This window comes from Sinocyclocheilus grahami, unplaced genomic scaffold (assembly GCF_001515645.1).
Source record: "Sinocyclocheilus grahami isolate Dianchi unplaced genomic scaffold, SAMN03320097.WGS_v1.1 scaffold41.1, whole genome shotgun sequence".
Taxonomy (NCBI): Eukaryota; Metazoa; Chordata; class Actinopteri; order Cypriniformes; family Cyprinidae; genus Sinocyclocheilus; species Sinocyclocheilus grahami.
Genome location: NW_015505220.1, coordinates 2,075,409 through 2,090,217, shown reverse-complemented (window position 1 = coordinate 2,090,217; position 14,809 = coordinate 2,075,409). Strand labels below are relative to the sequence as shown.

Here is a 14,809-nt window from a genome sequence, read left to right as displayed (position 1 = left end):
TATTGTGGCTCATTATTAAAATATAAAAATAAAAGTCACAAAAAACCTATAGACTTCCAATGAATTGTTCTAATTGTCACAACACCAACTGTCATCAAGCTACATCCCTCAACACTGCATAAACCTGTTCTGACACATACTATATCATCTATATATTTTCAAACAAGTCAGGTTTTCCTGTAGTGGAACATATAATAGTCCTTTAAATTGTCTATACTTATAGCCCTATTGGAAACGTCTATCCATTCATACATACAAACCCGATTCCAAAAAAGTTGGGACACTGTACAAATTGTGAATAAAAACAGAATGCAATGATGTGGAAGTTTCAAATTTCAATATTTTATTCAGAATACAACATAGATGACATATCAAATGTTTAAACTGAGAAAATGTATAATTTTAAAGGAAAATAAGTTGATTTTAAATTTCATGGCATCAACACATCTCAAAAAAGTTGGGACAAGGCCATGTTTACCACTGTGTGGCATCCCCTCTTCTTTTTATAACAGTCTGCAAACGTCTGGGGACTGAGGAGACAAGTTTCTCAAGTTTAGGAATAGGAATGTTGTCCCATTCTTGTCTAATACAGGCTTCTAGTTGCTCAACTGTCTTAGGTCTTCTTTGTCACATCTTCCTCTTTATGATGTGCCAAATGTTTTCTATGGGTGAAAGATCCGGACTGCAGGCTGGCCATTTCAGTACCCGGACACTTCTTCTACGCAGCCATGATGTTGTAATTGATGCAGTATGTGGTCTAGCATTGTCATGTTGGAAAATGCAAGGTCTTCCCTGAAAGAGACGACGTCTGGATGGGAGCAAATGTTGTTCTAGAACTTGGATATACATTTCAGCATTGATGGTGCCTTTCCAGATGTGTAAGCTGCCCATGCCACACGCACTCATGCAACCCCATACCATCAGAGATGCAGGCTTCTGAACTGAGCGCTGATAACAACTTGGGTTGTCCTTGTCCTCTTTAGTCCGGATGACAAGGCGTCCCAGTTTTCCAAAAAGAACTTCAAATTTTGATTCGTCTGACCACAGAACAGTTTTCCACTTTGCCACAGTCCATTTTAAATGAGCCTTGGCCCAGAGAAAACGCCTGCGCTTCTGGATCATGTTTAGATATGGCTTCTTTTTTGACCTATAGAGTTTTAGCCGGCAACGGCGAATGGCACGGTGGATTGTGTTCACCGACAATGTTTTCTGGAAGTATTCCTGAGCCCATGTTGTGATTTCCATTACAGTAGCATTCCTGTATGTGATGCAGTGCCGTCTAAGGGCCCGAAGATCACGGGCATCCAGTATGGTTTTCCGGCCTTGACCCTTACGCACAGAGATTGTTCCAGATTCTCTGAATCTTTGGATGATATTATGCACTGTAGATGATGATAACTTCAAACTCTTTGCAATTTTTCTCTGAGAAACTCCTTTCTGATATTGCTCCACTATTTTTCGCCGCAGCATTGGGGGAATTGGTGATCCTCTGCCCATCTTGACTTCTGAGAGACACTGCCACTCTGAGAGGCTCTTTTTATACCCAATTATGTTGCCAATTGACCTAATAAGTTGCAAATTGGTCCTCCAGCTGTTCCTCTTATGTACATTTAACTTTTCCGGCCTCTTATTGCTACCTGTCCCAACTTTTTTGGAATGTGTAGCTCTCATGAAATCCAAAATGAGCCAATATTTGGCATGACATTTCAAAATTCAAAATGTCTCATTTTCAACATTTGATAAGTTATCTATATTCTATTGTGAATAAAATACAAGTTTATGAGATTTGTAAATTATTCCATTCCTTTTTTACTCACAATTTGTACAGTGTCCCAACTTTTTTGGAATTGGGTTTGTACAATACCATAACAGAAGTCCTCAGAATATACAAGGGAAATGTAGCCTTCAAAACTCAATGCTTCTTGTCTATTGTTGTCAATCCAACATTCAAACTTTATCTTGTGTAATTGTTCAAGTTACAATTGGTTTCTATAGTAAACATGTTATTCAATAGCTCTCAACATGATATCTCCATCACATCCATGTGCAGCATTGTGTGATACGCAATCCTTCATAACATACACTGTGGAGACAAACAATGCCTTCAATATTACGGTGAATCCAGTTTAAAGGTTACTTAATTCAACTCATGATTACATTTGAAGAACTACGATCCAAAATGACCAGAAAATGGTGTCGATTGCATGCAGGAACCCAAGAACCACAATAATTCAACACCCCAGAAACAATCAGGCTGCAGTAACCTCACCCCTCCCAAAGCTTGTGCCGTTTAGCTCACAAAAACCTGATGCCAAACTATATCTGCAGATGTGAAGTCATTCGTACAGGTAACTCGGCTCCAAATTATGCATGTGAAATGCTAGCAATACAGCGGCCCATTCTGAACGCATTTAGAAAGAAGACATTTGCGGTGTTAACATATGACACAGATGACGAATGCGCTGGCACAGATTGGTTAAGGAAAACGGGAATAATTATGTCATTTATCTGCACTGCCAATATTACATTCCACATATTTTAATCCAACTTTTATAATAATGAGATTTCTGCTTGAAGTGCACTGAAGATAGTTAAAAAACGCTAATGTTCCTAGCAGTAATGCTCGCTCCTTGCATTGAGACCAGATGAATTCAGAGTGAGCTGATATTATTGGCTTGAAAGTAAAATTGCTTTGTAACACTTTTCCTTCAACTTGCTCATATACCTTATTAATATTTTGAACTATGATCCATATTTCTGGCATAATTTAGATATAGGCGAGGGAAAAAGACGTGTTCATCTGTCATGTGTAGAAGCATTAAATCATGACTATCTTGCATCAGTTAATTAATTGCAAGCTGGTACTTTTTATCAATTGCACATTATTAAAATGCTAAATATCACTATGGCAACCAGGCTGATTTGTTGCATGTTCGCACAGATGTCACTGATGTCAGCCATCAGTGATCACAATTATAATTTTTACGGAAGAAGTTTCACGGCATATCATGTACTCTGCCATTCAAAAGTTTGGGATATGTAAAAAAATTTAAATGCTTTTGAAAGAAATCTCATGCTTATCAAGGATACAGTTATTTGATCAAAAATACAATAAAAACTACATCTTAAAATGCAATTCACTCCTGTGGTGCAAAATTGAATTTTCAGCAGCCATTAAACCAGTTTTCAGTCAAATTATCCTTCAGAAATCATTCTAATATGCTGAGTTTCTGTTCAAAAAGCATTTCTTATTATCAATGTTGAAAACAGTTGTGCTGCTTAAAATATTTGTGAAAACCATGATATACATCTATGCATGTAGAAAGTTTAAACTATAAGAGCATTCATTTGAAATCGATTTTTTTTTGTAACATCATATTTCACTTTTGATTAAATTGATTTCATCCTCACAAAATACAAATTATTAATTTATTAAATAAAAAAGCATTCTGACCCCAAACCTTTGAATGGCAATGTACACAAAACATTTTTTTTTTTGGCTGAGGGCAACTTTTTACATGCATTTTATGCACCTATTGTATTGTCCCCAAAACAGACATTCATTAAAACATGAAAAAGAAAAAGAAAAAAAAAGTTTGTGAAAATAATGTAATGTATAAGTATGGTTTTAAAGCTATGAATCTAAATAATTTCAAATTATTCAAAAACGTTTCACTAATTATGCCTTCCCCTAGTTGTGATGCCACTTCCACCATCACTAACAATTTTGCTCCTAATATGTTTTTCAAAAATTGGTGTACTACCAAGGCGACAACATAGTGAAGCACATGAGATTGAAATACACTCTTAAAACTAAAGGTGCTTCAAAAGGTTCTTCAAGCGATGCCATAGAAGAACCATTTTTAGTTCCACAAAGAACCATTTAGTCAAAGGTTCTTTAAAGAACCATCTCTTTCTTACCTTTTTATAATCTGAAGAACCTTATTTCGCCACAAAGAACCTTTTGTCAAACAGAAAGGTTCTTCAGATGTTAAAGGTTCTTTATGGAACCATTTAGACAAAAAGGTTATTCTATGGCATCGTGAAGCACCTTTATTTTTAAGAGTGTAAGCCAAAAAACAAAGTAAATTTAAAGGGTTAGTTCGCCCAAAAATGAAAATTCTGTCATTCATTACTCACCCTCATGTAATTTCAAACCCGTATGACCTTCGTTCATCTTCGGAACACAAATTAAGATATTTTTGATGGAATCTGAGAGCTGTCTGACCCTGCATAGACAGTAATACAACTGAAATGTTCCAAAATCCAGAGACGTAGCAAGGAGATCTGTAAAATAATCCATGTGACATCAGGGGTTCAACCGTAATTTTACGAAGCTACGAGAATAATTTTTGTGTGCAAAGGGAAAAAAAAAAAAACGACTTTATTCAACAATTCGTCTGCTCCGTATCACCCTGTAGCGCCATTTTGGAGAATATCCGCTGGACATAAACAGCGTATGCTGTTCTGTGTCAGCTGCGTCACACGGATACGCTGTTTTCATTCAGGTCAAATCACAGGTACGATGACGATGTCCCTGATGTCACATGGATTATTTTACCGATCTCCTTGCTACGTCTCTGGACTTGGGAACATTTCAGTTGTATTGCTGTATATGCAAGGTAAGACAGCTCTCAGATTCCATCAACAATATCTTAATTTGTGTTCCAAAGATGAATGAAGGTCTTACGGGTTTGAAACGACATGAGGGTGAGTAATTAACAACATCATTTTCATTTTTGGGTGAACTATCCCTTTAAACAAATTAACTCAGAGAGTGAAAAGTGTAAAAGACTTTGTCTAAAAGTCCTGAAGGGAAAAGTGTCCATTGTTAAATAAATAAACAAATACTGGACAGTTATGTAAGAAAATATTGAGAAAACAGCCCAGAACAAAAAAAATGTGTGCTCTTGTGCTTTGGTTGTCATCACAGCACGTGCAGCAATTTGAAAAGCTACTGTCAGATTTGTCCTTTGAGCCTGACGGACTTAGATTTTTTGTTTATATGCAGCTTTTCTTTTGTTCTAGTTGTTATGTAAGTGTGTTGCTGCAGTTTTGATGCGGAAATACAATGTAGTATTCCTTAATTGCTTGTGATTAGATCAGCCATTTATCCACCTGAGAATGTCTCCATCTGTTGGGGCTGGTGTGTTTGTTTCATAAAACACACACACACACAGGCACATCAGTATTCCACCTCGTGAGCAAAAACAAAGCTCTCAAAAAACTCTCTCACGCTTTCTTTCTGTACCACGTAATCAAACAGCGAACTGTACGTCAAACTAGAGGAGTGTGAGACCGCTTTCACAGTTTTCCAGTGAATCTGCGCCCCAGAGCACCAGAAATGTGAAAAACACAAAATACAAACACTGTGGCTAATGCAGCATCTGCCCAAAAACACACATACGCTAACAAAACAAACACAGACCCGCTTCCGTTCTCCTATTTTATGTCAACACTACAGACACGATGCATGTAAAACACACATCCTGATCTAAACACACCCATTTATGAATATGTTTTAATGTTCCAAAATATTTCTGTTTTAAGTAAATGCTGTTCCACATAACGTTTTATTCATCAAAGAATCCTGAAAGAAAATGTATCAGTTTCCACAAAAATATTAAGCAGCAAAAACTTGATAATAAAAACCATTATAAATAGTTGAGCACATTTATTAATAACTGAGCATCAGTAATAGTTGAGCATCAAATCAGCATGTTTCTGAATGATCATGTGACACTGAAGAATGGAGTAATGATGCTGAAAATTCAGCTTTGCATCAGAGGAATAAATTACATTTTAAAATATATTAAAATAGAAAAAAGTTATTGCAAATTGTAATAATATTTCAAAATATTACTGTTTTTACTACAGTAAAAGTAAATAAATGCATCCTTATCGAGCACAGATACTTTGTATATATGTTAAAAAATAATAATAATCCATATAATACCAAAGTCATATGTGGATTTTTTTTAAATCACAGTATGCATATATATGCACACACATACTGTATACTGTGATTTTTAAAAAAATCCACATATTATAGAATATTTAGATCATACCACACACCCCTAATGGATCTATACCACACACACACATACACACACACACACAGAGATGTATATTTATACTTTTGCACAGATGTCTGCCTTTTCACATCCATAAACACAAACAGATCCATAAACACATATGCACACGGGTTTGGAGTAAATGACTCTAGTGCTGGTTTTCTCAGACTCCTTGCAGTCGTTGCGTGCTGGGGCATGTATTTATTTAACTGAATTGGCTGAGTGTTTAGGCCCGGTCTGACTATATTAGCATGCAGCGAGTGTGCGGGAACGCTGGTCCTCAAGGGGTTTCGGTATCCTGGTGTGTAAGAAATATCCAGTCATGGAGCTGACACTTCCTTTGCAAACCAAACATGCATTTAATTACTGGCCAGACACCATGTAGCGAACCGTATGATCATGCACACACACACAGCGCAGAAACACATATGTGATGTATAGAGCTGAGGTTATAAACCACACGGAAAGCACACTAATAGATCAATGAGATCTGGTCAGGGCTTTGAAAAACACTATAAATATCAGGCAAACATATTTTTAAAAGTCTTCTCTTGATATTCTCTGAAGGAATTACAGCTTTAATAATTACTGGTTGTGTAACCACTAAAAAGACTGCTGAAGAAGTAATTGTGACAGGTTGATTCTTCGCTTATGGCTTCGAATGATAATAGAGCCTTTATTTGTTCCTCCAGTATATTACGACCCTATTGAATCAGCAGGCGGTAGAACAGGCCTCTAATTGTCCCTATTGTGAGAGGAGGCAAGTATTTGACTGTTGCTCTCTCAGCACCTGTTGACTGAGACAATAACACATAAAACCCAGTGCTTATCTTTACTCGAGACATTTAAGCTGAGAATAGCATAATATAGGTCTAAGCCTTTCTGTATACTTGCACTATTTGCAAAGAAGATGTTAAGCAGATATGTGTGAAGCCTTAAATTTGCAATGTAACTTTCCATTTGTTGAAATAAAAGTATTTAGATTTAAGCATGCTTCAGAAATTAGCATTATCTCATTAGGTAAATCACAATTGCAATTTATTTTGAGTTATATTAAAAGGAATAGTTCACCCAAAAATGAAAATTTGCTTAAAATGTACTCACCCTCAGGCCATCCAAGAAGTAGATGAGTTTGTTTCTTCATCTGAAGAGATAAGAAGAGATGTATCATTATATCATTAGCTCAACGGATCCTTTGCAGTGGATGGGTGCCGTCAAAATGACAGTTCAAACAGCTGATAAAAACATCACAATAATCCACAAGTAATCCACATGACTCCAGTCCATCAGTTAATGTCTTGTAAAGTGAAAAGCTGTATGTTTGTTATTTTTTTTTTTTTAATTGAGTCCATAATCCATAATAATGCTTCCTCCAGTAAAAAAAAGTGCATCACCTGTTGAACTCCGACATCAAAATCCACAGACATATTTGTTTAGAACTCTTTTGGACTGTTTTTGCTTGTAAACGGTGCTTGATCTGTGCATAATTCTCTCTTTCAGACAAGATGACAAAGTAATATTATGAACGGAGGACACATATATTTGCCAGAAGCAATGGTCTGAAATTAAAAACGTTTCAGACCAACGTTTCACTTTACAAGATATTAACTGATGGTTTGTGGATTATTGTGATGTTTTTAATCAGCTGTTTGAACTCTCCTTCTGACGGCACCCATTCACTGCAGAGGATCCACTGGTGAGCAAGTAATAACAAAAAAAATATCTAAATCTGTTCCCATGAAGAAATAAAGTTATCTATATATTGCATGGCCTTAGGATAAGTAAATTTATTTAGCAAATCTTTCATTTTTGGGTGAACCATTCCTTAAAAGCATGAAAATATTATTAAAAAAATAATAATAATAAAAAAAGAGCTTACCCAAATCAAACAACTTTTTCACTTTAAAGAACTCCTATGCAATATTAAATATAAAAAAATATTCTTAAAATACCTTTAACAGTTTTTAAAAGTTCAAAATTCCTAAACAAATCAAATTACAAACATTCATAAATGGTGTGTATGAATATTTCTAACAGGCAACAGACATCTTAGTATACACTCAACCTCTCCATGCTTTCTACTGTATTTCTCCTCTGCTGTTTTTTTTCTGATTTAGCAGAAATTTGCATGTAAACATATTTCTCACTTTATCACTCTCCTGTGCTTGTCAGTTTATCCTAAACGGTTTGAACTTGTTATGTTTGTGAAAAAATAAGAGCAAGTGTTTTCTTCTGAGAGCGTAATGAGTCTTGGAAGGCCGCTTAGTCCAGTTTGTGTTATATTTTTCCTGAACTTATTATCAGAGAGAGAGAAGATGTTCTCACCAGTTCTGCATGGATATCTGTGAGGTTTCTCAAGGACCCAGTCAGCACATGAATCCCTTTGTGTAATTGATTGCTATTGTTATGCTAATTCAATTTTTAATTAGTATCACCTAACTTTTCCACTTCTAGTCATTACTGGATTGATTGCTGAGTTTTAGAGTTTTACTAGTTTTACATACCTCTATTCTCTTTCTTTTCATTCATTTCTGAATGTGCAGATAGGCCTATATGACAATAAAGCAGTCTGATAATTAAGCTCTCTTTTTGATTTATGGTGTGCTCTAGATATCATGCAGATTGGGAAAAACAAAAGCTTTTTTAAACTTGACTCTCTCAACAACTTCGGCACAATCTTTGATTGATGCTTCCTCAGATGAGAGACATGCATATGATTAATAACACAGTACAACGCTGATATGCTATCAAATTAATTAACAATATTATTGATTTGACTGCATTCAAATGCAATTCACCTTAATTCAAATGGAATTGGATTGAACTGAATCGGAATTTATGAGATAGCAAATGCGGTGTCGGTTTGAATGTAGAATTGAAACCAGAATTAAATTTGGATGGATGGATGGATGGAAAAAGAAAGAAAGAAAGAAAGAAAGACATTTATTTTCTGAATAAAAATCATCTGTGAGGGAAATTCAATTACAATTTCAAATCATTAATAAAAGGGAAGTACATTCATAAAATATGGTGGCCATAGAAATGGATTAAAATTGAAAATATTATCAAAACTACTCAAAATCAGAATGTTGCCACCATCAGTCAATTTTAGAGTCTTTTTTTCTCCAAGACCAGCTCGACAAACAAAATATGAGAAGTCTGCTGTAAAATCTAGCTTGAGGGCAGGAAATCAGGGGAAAAATAAAAATAAAAAGAGGGATTTGGGCAAAGTGAAAAAAAAGACTGTGCTGTGCAGATAGATTTGGGTCAGGTTCATCTACCTGCAGGCTAACAGAGCAAATCAGATCCTCAGAGTACAAATCAAAGGAAATCTTTTTAAGTATGCTGAACTGTGAAGTCAATGACTAAACACTAAAGTTTTCTGTCAGGAATAATTACATTATAAACTTCCAGACTCTTAATGTAAACAGGCTATTCTTATCTAAATGCTGTAATCTGCCGTCACTGGCATGTATTACATTTTGTAATTTATAGCATGCTTCAATTAAATTCAATGCTCTCTTCCACTATTCTGAAACAACTTTTAAATATTTGTATAATATTATTATTTTAATAATACTTAGTAATATTTTGGGAAAATAAGGCAATGTTTTGCAACTCCGCTTAACTTCATCAAATATACTACTATGGTGATTTTACAAAATTGTGATCACTCAGTGTATTCTAGATGCATATGACATATTCTTCTTTCTGTCTCTTTAGTTACACACTGACTTGGATAAAGGGCAAAGCGCAGTGAAATACACTCTCTCAGGCGAGGGCGCTGGAACCATCTTCACCATCGACCAGATCACCGGGGACATACATGCTTTACGCAGTCTGGATCGAGAGGAGAAGCCTTACTACACGCTACGAGCTCAAGCGGTGAACATCGAGACCAACCGACCGCTGGAATCAGAGTCAGAGTTTGTCATCAAGGTGCAGGACATCAACGACAATGAGCCAAAGTTCCTGGAAGGTCCCTACACGGCTAGTGTACCTGAGATGTCACCTGTGGGTAAGAAGCCCATTAAGACGTTTCCCTGATTTTTCATTAATTCATTCATTTATGTAAATAATGGAATACAGTTGAATTCATTAACTTTAGTTAATGAATCACGAACTAACAATGAACAAGCATTTTACAGCATGTATTATTCTAGAATGTTATATTTTTATCATTTATAAATAAAAATATATATTTATTATTATAATCTATAAATCATATATTATTTAATTACTATATATTATATTTGTTTGTAATATTAATATAATTAATGTTTGTTCATGCTACATTAATCTGGACTAATGATTTATGCAACCTAAACAGGATTGCTGTATTGTTTAATGTTAGGTATAAGACAAATTGTTATATAAAAAAACAATCCATATCATTTTTACAAAATTGCATATTGAAGGTTATTCTTCAACACAGTGGAATTATGCAAGAAAAAGTTGGAGCTAAAATAAAATAAGATAAAATAAATAAAATAAAATGGTTTACAAGGATGGTCACTGTGTCACAAAACTGGTATATTGAAGGTTATTCTTCAGCATAATAGAACAATGTAAACAAACCTCGGTGCAAAACTGAAGTACACTAAACTGACATGAAATAAAATATAAAATAAAGAAAATGAAAAAAAATCAATAAAGTCACAGTTTTAAATTATGGAAGCCAATCAATGAAGCCTTGATGATAGTTGGCATAAAATTGGAAATTATCACACTTAAAAAATCTGACATTTTAAAGTCCATTGAATTTTAATCCATATCTATTAACTTTGAGGTTAATCTGTGTGCTATTATACTTCCAAAAAAACTAATTATTTTAATTTAGTAGTAGTAGTAGTAGTACAATAAAATATTTGTTAATACTTTAAGGTGTCCTTGTTACACGTTACAAATATTATTACTATTATAATAAAAATAAATTATGCATAATTACAAGCAAGTAACCCTAACACTAACCGTATATTAAGTGCATGTAGTTAATTAATATTACTCAGTTCTTAAATGTATAATTACACTGTAACAATGACACCTTAAAATAAAGTGTAACCAAATATTATCATAAAGTAAAAATAATGGCACACTGAATGCTACTATACATATGGGTCAAAGATAAGTTGTCCCGTTTTGGTGTCTGCTTCAAATTAAATTTACAAAAGTGATTTTACATGCACAGAAAGCATATTAAATGCAAGTAAAATGTCTACTTTAATGTTTGTGTAAATGCAATGTCAAAATATGGGTGACATAATGTTCCATTGTAATCCAGTGCATCAAAATATCTAAATGAAAAAAGTGACCATAAAAAAAATGTATATTATATATATATATATATATATATATATATATATATATATATATTGAAATAAACATGATAGTCTTTATAGTGTATATATAATATATCAAGCCATGGGGATTTTACACTCAAGAAAGGTAATTAACTCAAAATACTTAATTATAGAATAAAGACCTGTCTAAATTAAAATAATGCACAAGTTATTACTGCTGCATAATCCACTTGATATATTCACACTCTTGAATGTATCTGAGGATAAAACAGCTGGAAATGCAGAGTGCATAGAAAGTTGAATTACATCTTACAAAAACTGATACTGTTAAAATGAAAATTGCAGGTGAGAAACCACTTACGTTACAACACACCGTACAGAATATCACTGATTAAATAGCCTTTCATCTGTTAAACTGAAAGCAAGCGGCAGTTTTGTTTAGATTAAAGCATTTTCAAATTAAAGCTTATGAGTTTAAAGAGGTTCTGAAAATGATGGAAATTCCAGGCATATATTCAGATAAACAAAAGAAATAAGAAAGGCTTTGCATGGCAAGAGGTAAAGTCTGACATATGATTTGGTGTCGAGCGTAATAAACTACATGCCCTATCCAGCACCAAAGCCCTTTTCATGTTGCTTTCCCTGAGGATGACAGATCAGGGTAATTCACTTTGAGATTGCCTTTTCCTTGATCTGAATGGCAAAGAAATGAAATGAAACCCTCCCCTTCCCAGCTGAATCACAGCTACTCATGATCTCAGATAGCGAAATGTGAATAGACCAGTTTATAAGTGCACCATAGTCCCTATTGAAGCTATAGACCTATTCTGCAGACGTCTGTGTGATTTCGATTGTGGCTGCTGCCACCACAAAGCCATAACGGAGTCATGCTGTTAACAAACAAGAGACGCTTTACCCATATTTCTTGACTCTGGATGTATTTTCCATTGGGTTACATGATTTCGCTCTGACAGCCAGTGACTGTCTAATTTGGAGGTCACTTAAAGGACTGGAACTGTATGGGTTTTTAATGCTTTTCACATCTCTGTTTTCACCTCTGTGTGGAGGCCAGAACAATCTGAACGCATATCAATGTGTGCTGAGAGAACAAAAAAAAGCAAAAAAAGTAATTGCATCAGCTGGTTGAAAAGGACTTCCATTGGGAAATGGCCTTGATTTAAAATCTGTACAATTACCTCTCGGTTCCATTTGTTTTTTTCGCTCTGTCTCTCTCCTCCAAGGCCTTCAAGTTTATTTTCTTGTCTCAGACAGTACACTGTGATAATTCACTCTACTTGCGGTTTGAGTGTTTTCACAAAAGATAAATAATCACAAACGACCCTATGTACTTTAATGAAATATGCCTGTTCTTGTTGTGCACAATTCTGCAGTGCATGTTCTTCTAAACAAAAAAGTGTTCAGAATAACATGTACAAATATAATCTTTCTTAACCTCCAAATTGGTGTTTGCTTTGCAGTAATCAAGGCTTTGGGGGCAGGATGTACTATTCATATAATACTATTAACCAATCATTTCCACAATTCTGAATATGTTCATATTCTCTTCAAATATGATATGAAAAACGGTGCTTTTTAATATTTGTACAGCCATCACTAGCCATTAGCGACAGGACACTATGGTAATAAAGAGACGGTGCAGACAATGGACAGGTTAAACTGATATCTCGATTAAGCCAGTAACAAAAGTCTGCTGTCAATTAGATAAAGAACAGAAGTGCACTAGAATCAAAATCAGAGAGCATTTCCAAATTAAAGCATGTTACAATAGTGTATATATACCTTCAGATCTAGTCTAAATTGATTACATTATTTAATCAAAGTGACCTGCAGTAGTCTTTACAAGCATTAATAGTTCCATGTTGTGGATTGTTAACTTTTAACCATATGTAGTACAGCTCATATAAATGTAAACAGACCCCTCATGCATTCTTTACACATAAACTAGGGGGGGGAAATAAATTTCATATAGAAGTGAGTTTGTGATTCAGGTAAATGCAATTTCAGAATGCTTTCACTTATAGATATGAATCACTAGCTAAAATTAAATAAAGTGGTAGTGGAGATCTGAAAGGATGCATGAGGGGTCTATTCACATTTCAGTTGTATTATTTTTCTTTTGCTATATTTACTTTTAATTGATTGAAGAGATTATACTAAATTGGAAACTGGAAAATTGGATGAAAAGATAATTTGATGAAAAGAGACCAAAAGATAGAATGTCAGATAGACAGAGTGAAAAATGATAGAACGATAGATGGAACAATATGTAGAACGATAGATGGAACGATAGAAAGATAGAACGATAGAACGAACGATCGAACGAACGAACGATAAAATGATAGAATGATAGAACGAACGATAGAATGATAGAACTATAAAAAAGATAGAATGATAGAATGATAGATGGAACAATAGATAGAATGATGGAACGATAGATAGAACGATAGAAAGATAGAATGATAGAACAAACGATAGAACGAACAAACGATAGAATGAACGATAAAACGATAGAACGATAGAATGATAGAACGAACAAACGATAGAACGAACGATAAAACGATAGAACGATAGAATGATAGAATGAATGATAGATAGATAGATAGATAGATAGATAGAGAGAATGAACGAACGAACGATAGAATGATAGAACGATAGATAGATAGATAGAACGATAGATAGATAGATAGATAGATAGATAGATAGATAGATAGATAGATAGATAGATAGATAGATAGATAGATAGATAGATAAATCGATAGATAGAACGAACGAACGATAGAATGATAGAACGATAGATAGATAGATAGATAGATAGATAGATAGATAGATAGATAGATAGATAGATAGATAGATAGATAGATAGATAGATAGATAGAATGATAGATACAACGAACGAACGATAGAATGATAGTACGATAGATAGAACGATAGATAGATAGATAGATAGAACGATAGATACAACGAACGATAGATAGATAGATAGATAGATAGATAGATAGATACAACGAATGAACGATAGAATGATAGTACGATAGATAGAACGATAGATAGATAGATAGATAGATAGATAGAACGATAGATACAACGAACGAACGATAGAACGATAGAATGATAGAATGATAGATAGATAGATAGATAGATAGATAGATAGATACAACAAATGAACGAAATAACGATATAACGATAGATAGATAGATAGATAGATAGATAGATAGATAGATAGATAGATAGATAGATAGATAGATACAACGAACGAACGATATAACGATATAACGATAGATAGATAGATAGATAGATAGATAGATAGATAAATAGATAGATACAACGAACGAACGATATAACGATAGATAGATAGATAGATAGATAGATAGATAGATAGATAGATAGATAGATAGATAGATAGATAGATAGATA

The 14,809-nt window shown here is 34.1% G+C and overlaps 1 protein-coding gene across 2 annotated transcripts in view; it reads left to right on the top strand.

The window, feature by feature from the left end:
* The window catches only part of cdh12b (cadherin 12b), a 138,576-nt gene that overhangs the window by 76,918 nt on the left and 46,849 nt on the right, over nucleotides 1-14,809 (top strand). For both annotated transcript variants that reach the window (XR_001608923.1, XM_016267949.1), the window contains exon 3: nucleotides 9,798-10,092. Coding sequence is in view for 1 of the 2 variants with exons in the window: in XM_016267949.1 (XP_016123435.1) it covers nucleotides 9,798-10,092 (295 nt within the window). In the remaining variant the exon portion in view is untranslated. The remainder of the gene's footprint in view (nucleotides 1-9,797; nucleotides 10,093-14,809) is intronic.